Source organism: Numenius arquata, chromosome 11 (genome assembly GCF_964106895.1).
Source record: "Numenius arquata chromosome 11, bNumArq3.hap1.1, whole genome shotgun sequence".
Lineage (NCBI taxonomy): Eukaryota > Metazoa > Chordata > Aves > Charadriiformes > Scolopacidae > Numenius > Numenius arquata.
Window position 1 is genome coordinate 29,298,770 of NC_133586.1, and position 15,301 is coordinate 29,314,070.

A 15,301-nucleotide genomic window follows, 5' to 3' on the forward strand; every position below is an offset into this window, starting at 1 on the left:
TTCTCCAAGGACATTAAAGTCCTTTAATACTTGGTACTGGCTCCCATGAGTTTATCTGTACTGTTAATTGTATTGTCTCCTAATTTGGATTTTGATGGCATGAACAGCTGATTCAGTGTCATGCATTTACCTAAACCTTAAGAATTTGGGAAACTCTTTTCTGCAACTTCTACAATTTTTCATTTTTCATTAAAAAGAAGGTTACTGGGAGAACCTGTAACATTCAAAACTTAGCCACACCATTGGTAAAACAGTTTGCTTTCTCTGTTCCTACTCCTTGCTGTCTTGTTTAGATGCCTCATTTACATCTCAGTCTCAGAAAAAGTGGACTGTTTGCCTTTGAGAAGCTCTGTTGAAAGACTATTAGATTAATTTTCACGGGCAATTTCAGGCACTGCTATCCTCCAAAGGGGTCCACTTCTCGGAAGAGATGAACAGTGCTCTGGCTCTTGTTTTCCCTCACAAGAGTCTGCCAAAAGAGGAGGAGGCCTTAAAACGCTGCCTGGTGGGAACTGTGCCAGCTACAGCTGCAGGAAATCTATAATTGACCTGGTCCTGTGTTGTAACGGAGATGTTTTACTGGCTATTTCAGGTACTCCCATGATGGGATGTGGGAAGTCACTGGCAAGCCACATCATCTGTAATTCTTCAGAAGTCTCCTTGATAAGATTTATTAATAGTACTTAAAAACAGGAAAATTAGCAAAGCACTTGGCTAATACAGGTAATATTCTGTAGAGATAAGATAAAACCTGCTGTCAGACAGGTTTGGAAGCCAGCAGTGAGTAAGGCATACTTGGTGGCAGTTTTGGGTAGGATTTAGCAGAAGGGTGCTGGAAGGGTGACGCACGCGATGTGTAACATTGCAAAACTCCCCGCCAGCCCCTTAGCGTGCAGCCAGGGGAAAAGCTGGAACCAGACCAGTGCTCTGACCTGACTGGTGTGGTGTCTTCTGCCACGGCTTCGCTCTGCAAAACTGTCCTAGGATTTCAGTAGAACTATGATACAAAGTTAGTCTGGAAAAGCCCAAGATTAACTCGCTGTACATTCAGATTTGCTTTACAAGTATTCACTCCTATGGTCCGTTTGGATAGAAAGGTTAAAGTTGACATTGGACTTCTCTTTCCTTCCAGTCAGATAAAGGTCAGCAAATGCCCAATGGAAACGACTACCTAAAATACATTGTCATTTATCATCAGGTTAGAAAGAAATACAAGTTAATGCATGAATATGCAATGACTGAACTCGCCCTTTTGAAAGAAAAGCTGACTGTCTGTTATTGGAACTCCTCGCTTATAAGCTGCAGGATAACGGTTTCCTGGGCATCATAGTAAACAACTTATAGAAAATCCATCTTTGAAGTAGGATTCCTATTTGGTGTTTCTTTTATTCTATTTAATTATTCTATAGATGCACAAACGAGAATGGAAATCTGTTTCTGAGTGCTTTATTAATCTCCTGATTTCTGCAGTGGTGAGAGTTACTCTTCCACGCCATGACAGTACTTAGCACTGAGCCAACAGTGAGTTCTTGAAATAAAGTAAATCTTTTACACAGATCATCTGCCTTAATTTAAAGATACCAACTGATGAGGGACGTGCTGCTTTTATTTACCACCATGCTTCAATTGTTAGAAGTGTGAATTAACAAATAGTGTGTAATTGTGTACTTTCAGCATTCATCCATTGATACTGGTATCTATTTAACTGTATTCTACAGGGATAGCTTCCTATTTTCAGTATTTTTTCTTATGTCTGTTCCTTGAACCAGAGATGAGACCTTACTGGTAATTTTTTTCTCTGATAGGTTTTATGCTACTACACAGTCATATTCATTTGGATGCTAAATTAATCCTTCCTAATAGAAATGGAAAATAGAAGTTTGACACTGATTGCTGATGTAATTCCCTCCAGAGTTCCCAGATTGCCTTGTTGCATATAGACTGTCATATCTGGTAAAGAGCAAGATGCAGACGTCATTGGTGTAAAATCGTATGTTTTCATGCAGGCTTCCTGGCAGCGGTGAAAAAGGAGGCAGTTAGGAAAACATAAGAATTAATTGTGTTTGTCTTTCTGCAGGGCCTGCACTCAAATTGCATTACAATTCCTTTTAAAAGTATCCTCGCATAATCTGTTTTCAAAAATGCTGCATCGTTAAATATATTTTTTATAGATTGTATCACGCAGGTCTTTTGGCCTGGCTAATTCTTCCATAGCGTAGATGGATGTTCTTGTGGTTAAAGCAGCACCTACAAACTCCCCATTTCATTCCAGGTTGCTCAGCTTCTGCCCGTGGAGGCTGGAGCCCGGGGAGCAGCCCGTGTGGCCACCGGCACTTGTCGTCCAACAGCAGGGCCTGTAACGATAGGAAAAGGGGTACTGGTTTGAAACTGAAACACAGGAGATTTAGACTAGATATAAGGAAGAAATTTTTTGCATTGAGGGTGGTGAAGCTCTGGAACAGGTTGCCCAAAGACATGGTAGATGCCCGATGCCTGGAAATATTCAAGGTCAGGTTGGACAGGGCTCTGAGCAACCTGATCTGGTTGGAGATGTCCCTGCCTGTTACAGGAGAGTTGGACTAGATGGCCTTTAAAGGTCTCTTCCAGCCCAAACTGTTAAATGATTCTATGAACAGGTCCCTGGCCATGCCACACCAAAGAACTAAACTTGGTAGTACTTTTGGTCCTCTACTCAGATTTCATAGATTTCTCCACACTTCTGGTGCTGAGGTTGAACAGCTGCTTTGGTGATGGAAGAGCTTCCACACTTTCCAAAGATATGGGAGGGGTAATCACCTTTCTGTAGCTGCAATTGCTTATCTGCAAAAAAGCCTGGGAGGCTTCACCATTCATTAACTGCCTTCTAGGGAGGAATTGCTGGAGGAGTGAAAGCATTAAATATTCTTATGATCATTATTAGAGCTTGTCAAACCCAGTTTTTACCAAAAGTTTCTTTGCAGAGCTCACTGCATGACGGGTCCTTTTCTGCCTAATACCTTCATGGTGTGCAGCCTGTGCTGTGCCTGTCCCTGGTAGGATTCCTGTTCGATACTTCTGGATGGTCTCTAAATAGACTGTTTTTCAGAGATTTTGTGAGATATCGCTGAGCTCTTAATAATTCTGTATATTTGCAATTCATTTTATTCTCTCTGTCACACACACTTATTTTTTCAGGTACTCCTTAGGGATTTTGCATGAAATATAATGAAAGAAACCAGTATTAATCTCTGACCTGCACAGTAGAAGTTGTAAAATTTGAATGTACTTATACATCTTGCATGAGCCAAGGCAAAGGACAGATGAATTATTTTTTGCCTTTATAAAGGGCTTTGGCATATTTGAATGGGACAAAAAGGACAAGCATGTGAGTTCTTGTCAAACTACAAACATCACACTTCCCTAGTTTTTCTTGGATTTTTGTGTAGTAGGACAGTTAAAATGTAAGGCCAAGACTTTAAAATGTCATCTAACTTTTATCACTAGGTTCAGAATCAAATATTTGTTTTTATGAAATTCAGAAACTTTCTTTTGCTGAAATGAAGCTTAAGAAGGGTAAAGTTTTGTCCTTCAGGCTGCCTGAGGACTTAGCAGGCAAAATCTCGTTAAGCTGAATTAATTTTTTTTCTTTGTAAATCTCTCCAGTATCTCTTGCAAGAATGAGTTTCTCATCTTTCCTCTCTCCTCACCTCCACCCTCGTTCTGCTCAGTGCAGTAGCTGAGTAGCCAGGAACACTGTGCCGCAGACCCACAGCTTTATTTCTAACCTTACATGTATGTGTAGGGAGTGTCAGTGTGAGATGTTTTATCAGAAGGCAAAACCTTTCTCAAAGCAAGTCGATGTGTCTGTGTACCAGGTACGGGAAGTTAGGAACAGGTCACCTAAAGCCACTTGCCCTGTGGTGGTGAAGAAATAGAAATTACATTCTCTGAGTCCAAAGTGGCCTTCTTCAAGGCCCAAAATCTGGGGCTATCAGCCTAGGTTGCCCTCAGATGTCCCCTGTCAACAGAGGCTGGGCTGCCCCAGTACACACGGGTTCTGGCAGCCTCCAGGAGCTGCTGGCTCGCCCAAAGACCTGTGGTTGAGGCAGGGGCATGCTTGGCTTTGTCCTTCCCTCAGCACTCGCCATTAAACTTTGGAAAACTTATTCCACAGTCCGAGAAAGCAATAAAACTCAGGAGCCGCTCCTCTGCCCCAAAGGGTTTCATGCCCTTTTAACCAACTCTTTGAATTAACTAGTGTTACGACCACTTGAAGTCAAGGAAGAGATATTATTTGTATGCTTGTGTTTAGGAATGTGGCCAACTACACCATCGCTGTCACCTTTATCACTGTTTTTTAAAAAAATCAGAATACTGCTGCAGACCCAAATCAACTTCAAATAGGTGGCAGGAGACAGTCTTCTCCTCCCAAATCACTTTTTAAGCAGACTGTGCTGGCTTTCATGCCTGGACAACATATAAGTAAATTGTCAGTACTCTGTGTATTTTGTTAAGCAAATTGATTTGATGTTTTTTAAACAGACTCCCGTAAGCTGGCTGTACCTTGTAACTTTAGTCACTGCACACCTGTCCTCTGCACAGCTCCACCTGTACCTCCCAGCAGCTCTCCCAGCTGAAGGGGACAAGGGGACAGGAGGGAAGCCGGAGCAGATATGCTGTGTCCATCGCCACTGGTTGCTTTGTTGATCAGCAGCCTTTCAGGAAGAGCTATGCAAAACAGAGGACTGCAGCACACACACATTATATTATATGGAAATATTATAAGGCTGTTTTCTTTCAGCAGAGAAGAATAATAAAAATGTGATGAAGTCAGCAAGATGCCAGTATTAACCCCAAGAAGAAATGAGAGGTGATGAGATAGGGATGGTTCATAACTAAACAAAAGCGGTGGGAGGGGAACACACCCAGAATTAATCAATGTGTTAAAATACCCTGAGTTCAGCCTCTAGTTAGCCTTACAGCCTCACAGGTTCTGGCCCCGTGCGGCTCCTCTCTCTCCTGACTGTATTAGACACTTCAGAGGATTATGCCTGAAAATGGAAAGCAAATCCTTCACAGTTATGACATTTTACTTTGCAGTGGAGAGTGTTGACCATTCAAAAGTATTTTCAGAGCATCAAGAAGGAAGATGTTTGCTCTTGGAAACTTGGTGAGGTCTATAAGAAGCTCAGCACCTTGCAAGTACTTGCTGGTTTTCATGTTCAGAGTAGTCTTGGGTTTATGTAAAAACGAACGGTGAAGCCAAAAGTTTTCTCTGCAGTGATTCGACTATAACTAAAAATAATACAGCTCTATCATCAAAAGAAAATTGCTGCTGAAAATGCAGAAACCCACATTATAAATGAAGGTTTTCCCCTGTTTGTTAAAGTCAGTAGCTGGGTTGAGTTTTAGCCAGTTCAGTTCAAGCCTTGAAACTGCCCAGCCAAACCAAAAGTAATTGAGAAACAAGAACTATTTCTTCCACCCCAGCAGATAACCTGATTTAGTCATTAGTCGATCTGTAACATGTTTCTTCTAGTGAGAGCATCAGTGAAACTGTGACAGTGGTCCTGGCAACTCCTGAGCTCTCATCAGTTAGTGCTGATGTTTGTTAGCTCACCTTCTGAGCAGTGAGTTTGGTTTCTGCATGTTGGAAGCATGCTCTTGTGCTGAACTCTGTTTCCAGTGAGTAACTAGGAGAAAGGTATTTTAAAAGGCATTTTCTTGCTATATATAGCACAGGTCGTTAGTCCAGTATTATATTGCCAAAGTTGGTTAATACTGATTACATCAGAGGAAGGTTGAAGTATTCTCATAACAGACAATGATGGAATAAACCTAATCATAGTCAAAATGACTTTATAAACTTCCTATGCACTAATGACTGGCTCATGTCTTGAATTGTGAGGTTTGTGCCTTGCAACAGAATGTAGCAAGCTAATATAACGTTTATTTTTTTTTGCCTGTAAATTTCTTGTAAACATGACGACTAACAGAAAGTTTAGATGTGTACCATGTGTGATAGATTTATATCCCATTTATACCAAGCGCCAGGCTCTGGATTCAATCGATACGGTCTCTGTTAGAAGAAGCGCACGCAGGACTGGCGCTGGGGGTGATCACAGAGGTGCGGCGTGGTTCTGTGCACAGTTATTTCACTGCTTCTTCCCAGTATAGAAACATGACCCACAGCGCGGCATTTGCCAGCGTGCTCAGTGCTGCTGGAAAAGGTGGGTATGGCAGCGGCTACTCTGCTTGTCAAAGAGCAGTGGCTTTTGTTTATTTTTGTGGAAGCAGAGGCATCCAGCTGCAGGCATGTTGCCACAGATGAGGTGGAAACAATTTCATTTCCTGACCATGTATCAGGTTTCTAAATAGACACAGCTTTTTTTTTTTTTTTTCCTTGGGGCTTAGCCTCCAATTTCAGTTAAAACGCATAATTCTGTCATTCTAATTGGAAGCACTTTTAATTGTATTCTGTAGTGGCCCTGGTCCCTGCTGCTAAATGGCAGATACCATCATATTTTCCAGAGCTGAAAAAGGGATTGATGGTGTAAAGTATTGCCCCCAATGAAATGACTCTCTGAAGACACCTGATGGGTTTCCTCATCAGAACCCGAGATTTGATCTCCAGTTGAATAGCAGAGCTGGTTTCAATCATGTTTGATACCAGTGCTAAAACATAAAGCCAAGCATCCTAGTTTGTTTCGTGTCCTGGTGGGGCAGGGGGCTGTGCCGGTGCACGTCCTGGTGTGTGCCACACAACCAACCGTACATGTCCAGCGCCATCTCTTCACTGGGGAGGTTGTGGCACGTGGTGCTGTCACAGCCCTGCTGCTGTGCCAGGGCCTGCCTTCCCCTGTGCTGTTTGCAGTGTCTTTTTTTTTAAGGATAACTGATTTAATGAGTCCCAGTAGCATTGCAGAATCTATATGGGATTATTTTTACACTCTGTATTTACTGGGTTTGTTATTTTATATGATGCATGTTACAGTAAAGGCGCCAAGATGCAGTAGCTCATTGCACCGCGATACGCTGTGTGCCGTGATGTGCAAACTTGTCCTGGTGGAGTAAGATGGGAAGGCAGCAACAGCGTGATCTGTCATGCGGGAGAGGCCTCGGACTTGAAGAGCTGTTTTTACTGCCATTACACTTGCATTTAACAAATTCTCAGTTAGCAGAACGAAGTGCTCAGCTCTGCAGAGACATGGTGATGCTGTAGGAGACCGGTGCAGGCTTCAGCTCCCCAGTGGTGGGGCTGGAGGGAGGTCTCAGACCTTTTGCCCAGGTCAGGGACGCTGTGAGAATTCCCTGCAAACAAGCAGTGCTTACCCTGGCCGTGAATCTGACCCTTTTATGAATAATCTAGGGAAAGGGGTCAGGATTGTGTTAATTGCATCTTGCAGGGGTATAAAAAAGGTCCTTGCTTTTCCCTTAGCAGGTCTGTAATACAATAACTCTCGCTGTTGGCAGGGGTGCTGCAGGAACTGAATTATGACTGGAAATTAGATATGCATAGCCTGGCCAAACGATCATTAAGGGAGATACGGTAATCAGCTGCCAGTGTTTAAGGGCTGTAAACACCAAGAAGAGAAAGATGGTTTATTTGGGTGGTCTACAGAGTTGTAAGTAGGAGAAAAGGTATAAAACTAAGCAAACGAAAATGAAGGTATCAAGGAAAAAAAATCTTAATGTCAAGTGCTCTCAGCCCAGGAGACCTAACGCTCAAGTCATGTAAAATGGGACTGAACGTAACAAAAGAGAGTATATTTTAAGCTGAAAGTGAACTTGAACGCTTTAATATATCTCTTTCACCTCTTATTTCCCTAGCCTTGTGTTTCATTAGCATTTTTCATACTTTTTTTCTCAACATGTGGTTTTTATTTGGCTTCTGAAGATGACAGCGCTTGAAGAGATGTGTTATTGTAGAGGTAGCACAAACACTACTCCAATTATGATTTTGCCGTTGTTGCCATGGAGAAGTTTAAATCTATTTTAGGCAAAGGACTGATTATAACTGGAACTAAGGGCAGGAGGTAACTGTAGCTTGGAAAGGTGAAAAACCATCACCACTGATACCTGAAGTCAGCCTGGCGCGGTACAAGTTTCACAGCTCCCAAATTGCCAACATCTCAGTGTGGTTCCCTGCAGCTCTCACCTTGTGTTTCTTGAGTTTGATACCTCCCTCTGGTGCCTGGTGCCCGCTCTTCCCACGTGCTGTAAGCTCCTTAGGCTCTTTTGGACACGTATTTCTGGTTAGTCCCTTCTACTTCAAATGTTCTCAAAGATTATCTAAGTTCCCCATGGCCTTTGCTCCCCAGTCACTTACTATCCTTGTGTTTGCTTTGTTCTGCACTTCAAATGAGGCATGTCCCCATTAAGACAGAGGTCAGGAAAATCTGGAGACTGTAGCTAATGAATTGATGTCCTCATTTGCATAATTGATGGTTATACATTTCCTCAGTGACATGGTTTGCTGTGATACTTAAAGCTATTTTTGTTTTTGACTTCTCTGCCCTGCTGTTCCCTGCCCTCTACATTGAAGGTACAGTACATGTCAGTGAAAAAAATAACCCCAAAGCCCAAATTTTACAAGTTCAAATTGAATGCTTTAATCCTTTAATGCATTTCTGTTCACTGGCTTATTTACAGTGGCTCAGCTCTAAATCTTTCATGGGTATTAGAGCAAGGGGAGTCAGTGTTTATCACGTGTGTGTGCTTGGGGCTAGAGTAGAGGGGAAAGAAAATATAGGAGGGAGAAGAGAAATAGATTAAAAATGAGAGTGGAAATCAGTTATTTTGTATATTCCTTGGGGTTTTATATTTAATACACATCTCTTTCCCTTCGTTTCTTTGTGTTCTGGAGTCTAAGCCCTTGGCAGAGGTGGTGTCCATGGCCTGTGTGCAGTGCCCTGGGCAATGGGTCCGTTGGCTCATCTTGCTGGAATTGCTCTGACAGAGTTCCCTGTGATACAGAATTTTAATGACTCTTTTATAGAGCTCTCCATTACCTGTGAGGGCAGCTCCGAGCTTCGCACCTGGGCACAGAGGGAGCAGAAGGTGCTGGACCCAGGGCCTTCTCATGAGCTTTCGAAGCTGGGCTATTCCCATATGCCTAGTATTTTCCTGGTTTGTTTTTGGGGTAGGTTTTTTGGCCAAATCTGATCAGATGCCACGGCCAGCTCTTCGTGAGGGTAATAAAAGGTCAGGATAACCTTGATGAAAGCAATGTAATGGATTGTGCATGACATGTAACATGTGCTATGCGAAGATGAGTATAATGGAGAACAGAAAGGTGAGGGGTGCTGCTGGCTGGGGAGCAGCATGTGTCCCCCGTTTGCTGGACAGGCAGGGCACCTGCAGGCAGCTCCGACTGGCATCTGCTCACTGCACCCCTGATCCAGAGAAATCCTCCTGCTGGCCCTCGGCATCTGGCTGTACGTTACCTCCTTTCCCTTAGGATAGGTACTTTAAGGCACCAGAAACAATTACACTTCGAAGGGAACTGAAATGGTTTCTCAGCATGAAGTTTGTTACAAGACTCACGTGAAGGTCCTGTAGAGACTGCGAGTAGAGTCAATGGAGTGTCTGATGAGATGGGCCCTCACGTCCTTATTGCCCTTATTGCAATATGAGAAGAAATTTCTGGGTCCTGAAGAACATTTTAGTTTTATATAAAACTGATCTTGTGGTTCCTTTTACTGCTCACTTCTTAGCAAGTTTAATTATTAAATTCTTGAAAATCCTTGCTTACACTTCAAATGTTTACACTTCAAATATAATTCCATTTTTCAACAAGAATATATTGTAAACTATATATTGTCCCATGGTGGTGGCCCAGAAGTGGTGGCAGTTGGAAGTTGGCTAAAAATTCCTGTCTTTTTTAATAGTTTGGAAAAAATCTTCAAAGCCGGGACTTGGTTTGTTAGTGCCCCCGAGAAAAGCATTTGGCTCAAATCTATCAGCCCTTTGGCTTCTTCCTGCATTTCCTTTCCCCTCTCCCGTGCTTTGCTCAGACATATTATTTTGATTTAACCATAAAGCATGAAAAACTTTCCAAAAGGGAAGGAGCTGGGTCACGTCAAGTCGGCTGTCAGGTGTGTGGCACGGCGAGGTCTGTTTCAGTGAATAAATTGGGAGCAGCGAGCCAAGACAAACCTGCCGCGTCAGCCCGTGGAAGCCCCTCTGCTCGCTGTCCTGCGCGGGGCTCGGCGGGGAGCGGACCCCCCCGGCTTCGGGCACCGGCCCCTCCGCGATGCTCTACCGCCCTCTGCCGCCCGCCTCTGCCGCGGGGCTCCGCCGGCTCCGCTCCGCCGGGAGCTCCGCTCCGCCGGGTCCCTCCCGGTCTCGCGGCCTCCGGTGCCCGCCCGGCGGGGATCGGACCGGCAGCGCTGAGGGAACACCGCCCGCCCCCAGTCCCAGGCAGGTATTTACACACCGCAGGCCGTTTCAGACGGAAGAGCTTGGTAAGACCACCTGATCCCCAATAAGAATTCAATTAAGATTTTAATAAAACCCTTGCAGAGAGCTGGGTCAGGAAGAGGCCCCCTGAAAAAGAGCCGAGCACAGCAAGTTTGTGCTGCGAGCTGCGTTGTGATGCGCGCTGTTCAGCGTCTGTGGCTTTCCTCCCTTCATCTCCAGCCAAGCCACTGTCTCCAACTGTCTCAGACGATTGCTGAGTCTCCTAAAGGCCCAGTACATAAGAGGCTCCGAGGAGAGTTCATGCAACATTTCTCTCACCACTGGTTTCTCCCCCAATGTCGTCTCCATCTCTCTCAAAAATCCAAAGGCATCTTAACGTCTTTCTGTCAGCAACAGCAATAAATGCTTTAACACAAGTATCTCCTGTCTGGGGATTTTCTGCCATCCTGGCTGTCCACATTCAGTTTTCCTATCATATGTTTGCCTCTTCTCAAAGAGCAAATGAGCGCTTTTCCTGATTTGACTTTATCTGCTTTACAAAAGTGCAGGGTTGGGTGGTGGCTGTAAAGTACTTTGTTTCCAGGCACAGATTATTTAAATTCAGAGTTAAGAAGCGAGAGTCAGAACTGGTTAATGTTCATCCACGTGTACCTACAGACAGGGACCTCTTACTCCCTTTCCAGTAAAAATACCAGCCCTGGGTAAGCTGAAAGGCGTGAGCACCACGTGGGGTGGCTGCTTCCATCGCCAGGACACACAGACTTTTGTTTGCCTGTTAGTCAAGGCATAATCTGGAAAAAGCACACGCTGTGGAGGAGTAGGTGATTAATGCCTGTGAAATCCTGGCCCGGGGAAGAGCCAGCCCTGCCAGACGTGATAATGTTGTCCTCTGACAAATGGTCTAGCTTGGCCTTCTTCAGATAACGATGTAGTTTTGTGCGTTAGCTTCAGATATTGATCCCACCAGGGAAGGGTTCCCTGTCGTACAGCCATCCATCCCACCTCCTCACTGCTGGGCTGTCAGAGCCAAAGGGCTTTGGCTGTACTTCTTCCTTTCATTGGCACTTCTGCATAAGCTAACAATTACAAATATGCATTTCCATTTATCTCGCACCTTTCAGCTGGAAGTCTAAGCGCTTTACCCGTATGAATCAAGCATTGCGACACAACAGCGAGATACCGGGGAGTACACAGGATCACCCAGTCGGCGCGTTGCTGTAACACAGCTGGTTCTTGTAACGTGGCAGATACTTAGGAGAATTCAACAATATCTAAACAGAAAGTTTGGACCAGCTGTTTTCAAACTTATTTGAGTTGTCAATCCATAAAGTAGTCTGCTAGAGGTGTGGGCCCCGATACAGGGGACTCGGGTACAGTGATGACAGGCTTGTTTTTCTGAGGTGCACGGACTCCATCACCTTTGGCAATGCGTCTAGCAGAAGTCCTCAGCTTCTCATCCCAGCCCACGCAACTCACTGCCCTTGCAGTGGCCCTGATATAACTGTATTTTGAGCCAGACTGTCTACTCGATCAACTGGATCTGCATTTTTGTACAATGTCAAGCCTTTGTTTTTTTAAAAGAAAAACACTTCAAACAGTACCAGCAGCTCCAGGTTCTCGAGACCTGGCTCCCCAGGGCTCTCTGGCCATCCTGAGGATGGGCAGCAACTGCAGCCCAGCTGCTTTCGCAGGTCAAGGCCAAGGTTCAGCTGGCAGAGCTTTCCCAGGAGCTGCTCTGTGGCAGAACTAACTTACCTCGTGTACATGTAAAGCCACGCAGTAAAGGTGCTCAGGTACTGCTGTCATCTTACAACTTGTGTAATCTTATGTCAGCTTTTAAAGGCATCCGTGTTCGTGTTTCATCCCAAAAACCTGTGGGTACAGCAGCACAGTAGAGGCACGTTAGCTCAGTTCTTAAGCACGCTTTTCTTAAACAAGCACATCCCCAGAAATGCCCGCAGTGCTCACTTGCTGCCTGGCATTGCTCTTGTATAATCAGTCATGTCAGGTCTACTGTAAGACACTATAAAAATGAAACTTCTCCTGCGAGCACTGAATTCTGGTAATTTCCAAGTCATGTGATTTGTTTCTGTAGTTGAGGTCCTGTTTCCATGCCACAACACCCTTACATGTCAGTTATGCAGGACTGGGCACTGAAGATGGGCATCATGTCATCTAGGTTAAGGTGGATACATCTAAAAGTGATTCATTCTTAGAGATGAGTCACTCCTTAACTGTGCTCATTCCTCTCCACTGATAGTAAAGAAGGGCTGGGTAAATAGCTCAGAGAGAGACATCTACACTGCAGCTCTACAAAACACCTGAAACACTCTGACCTATGACTTTGTAACTTCCTGAGAGAGGATGCTGAGCTCATGGGCCATTTGGATGAGCAGAAACCCGCTCTTAAAACTAACCTTTTACATTTTAATATGGTATTTACCACTTGTGCAGCAATCCCAAATCCAGACTGTTGGCTAGGCAGTATCTCAGGATGCCTAAATCCCACAGTTGGTGTTTTCTGTCTTTATCTGTATGTAGCAGAACCACCACTCAGCTAACGAGCCTGCCAGGAGGATTTTGGAAAAGGGTGCTCACAGGCCGCGCTTAAAATGTGTTGGCAACACTGTGCGTGTGGGCAGTTCACATAGCCCACAGCTTAATTTCAGCTGTAACCGCTACTGCTATTAGATTCTCATTATGCGCTGGTGTTTGCGTGCGTGTGGAACAGAGGTTGTACCATTTAATTATATCTACAGCAGTGGAAAAGTTCCATCATGTCTATAACTACCAGCCTAATTTGAAAGCCTCTTTGCTGAAGAGCAGGTAATCCCACCCTTGCCCCTCCTGCTTTTAGGAGTGCACGAAAGCATCGAGTTGTTTTAGGGAATTTCAACATGCAGCATAAAGGCTTGAGAGCTGAATCTGCCCTGAAAATAAAAAATGATAGTGTGACACAAATTGAATTGTACCACTGCATCTTTTAATTTGTGGGAGACTGAAGACGAAGGTGAAGATTGTACGTGGTGCAGACTAGCAAAGAGCTGTTGAGTTGTCTGACTCACTACAGGCTTCGTGCATTTGAAAAATCAGTGTTCAAAACACCTGAGCAATAAATACATGGTGCCTTTAATATCTTGTCTGCTCAGATGGCTCCCCGCACCCCCAAAATTCAGGCTGGCTTATTCTCAAGCCTCAGTCTACACCTAAATGTTTCTCAAAGAGGAGTAGCAATTTGTCAGTTTTCCTTGCGTTCAGGTAGGACTGTATGTATCGAACAAAGTACCCCAGTCATTTCTAAGCCAAAACCTCCTGAATTCCTTCTCTGGCTTTAAGGCATTCAGCCTGTCCTCATGCCTCAGCATGTAGTTACAGGATACTTCTGCCGTGAGGAAATGCTGATTTCAGAAGCCCCTGCTGTCTCTTGCCCCAAACTGCAGTCCCTCCCTGCTCTTGTGAAATAATTTGAGTTTAAAGTAACTATACAAAAAGAAATAATTTCAGTGATCCGGCTTGCAACGTGGGCAGCAAGCAGTGTGACAGAGGGGCAGCAGGCTGGGGCTGAAAGCACAGAATGGAGGATTTTAAGTAGTTTTGTCACCAAAGCAAGTATATTGCAATACCCTTGCTTTTCTGCCCTGGGAAACACAACTACAGTAGCTACTATCCTGATTAGGTGTCCTCTCAAGTGTTATATATGTGTAGGCACTGCCTGCAAAGCCATCAGCAATGTTTAAATTTGTTACCTTGGAGCCTCACCTAGAAGAAATATCGAGAGCATGGTGACTGTAAAGGAGCATGGAATGGGAGCTGTGCCTTGCAAGGTGTGATTCCAGGAGACAGCATGTCACAGAGGCAGTTCATTGTTAACGTCATCTTCTAATTCTCTTTTTTTCTTTTAGTGTGGAAACAGTGAATGATGGGCAGTTTCATAGTGTGGAACTTGTGATGCTGAATCAAACTCTGAACCTGGTGGTGGACAAGGGGGCTCCCAAGAGTCTAGGAAAACTCCAGAAGCAGTCTTCTGCCAGCCTCAACACCCCTCTCTACATTGGAGGTACAGCGAGTTGCTCTGGTCTTTGAAGATTTTAACAAGTCTTCTCAGAAGCAAATCATCTTCCATCCTATGGAGAGGACTCTCCGGGCAGCGGATAAACTAGCAGTTTGCCTTTCCCCTCTGCCAGAGGTTGCTTCCCTGGACAGAGAGCCCGGAAACCACACCTCTGCTGTTCTGCTTCACACTCCACAGCCCACTAGCAGCCCGCCGCAGGGCCAGCAGGGGCTTGCACACCAGACCAGGGGCGTTAACCTCCGCACAGCACAGGCAGTTTCTGTGTTACGCAGCCGTGGCAATAGCAAACACTTTGTCATTTCTAAAGCTTTCAGTACTGGCTGGCACCAAAATGTCGTGGTTGAAGAATACAATGGAAGTATCACAAACAGTCACTGCAAAAAAGCAAACCAATAGTCAATAGGTTTAAGTACACCATAAATGAGCTGTATTTCTGGTGGAAATCTTACAGAGGTCTAAAAATTGGGAGGCAAAAAAAGATTAACAAATCCAAGCCATATTAATGCACAAGCTAAGAACTTCTTGGCTAATAGTTTTCTCATTGGAAACTGAAGCCAGAGCTTCAGTATTAGAAAGATACAAGAACTGACCAAACTTCAGTTAAGAAGTTTTTTTTTCCCCCATTCAGTACGGGATTTTGGGGCAAGGAGGTGCCAAGTGGGGTGGGGAGCAGATGCCCAGAATAATGAGTATCCCACTGATTAAGTGTCTGGGTATGAGAGACAGAACAAAGGCTGTGCTCTGCCCAATTGATTTGTTTTGGCCAGACCTCCCCCAGCTCTATTCTCGACCGAATGTTGAAATCTTTCCCTTTCGGTGACACGGAGT

General features: G+C 44.5%; 1 protein-coding gene across 1 annotated transcript in view; it reads left to right on the forward strand.

Moving 5' to 3' along the window:
* Positions 1-15,301, forward strand: part of SLIT3 (slit guidance ligand 3) — a 519,985-nt gene that overhangs the window by 498,803 nt on the left and 5,881 nt on the right. The window contains exon 33 of the mRNA XM_074156582.1: positions 14,304-14,458. Coding sequence (XP_074012683.1) covers positions 14,304-14,458 — 155 coding nt within the window. The remainder of the gene's footprint in view (positions 1-14,303; positions 14,459-15,301) is intronic.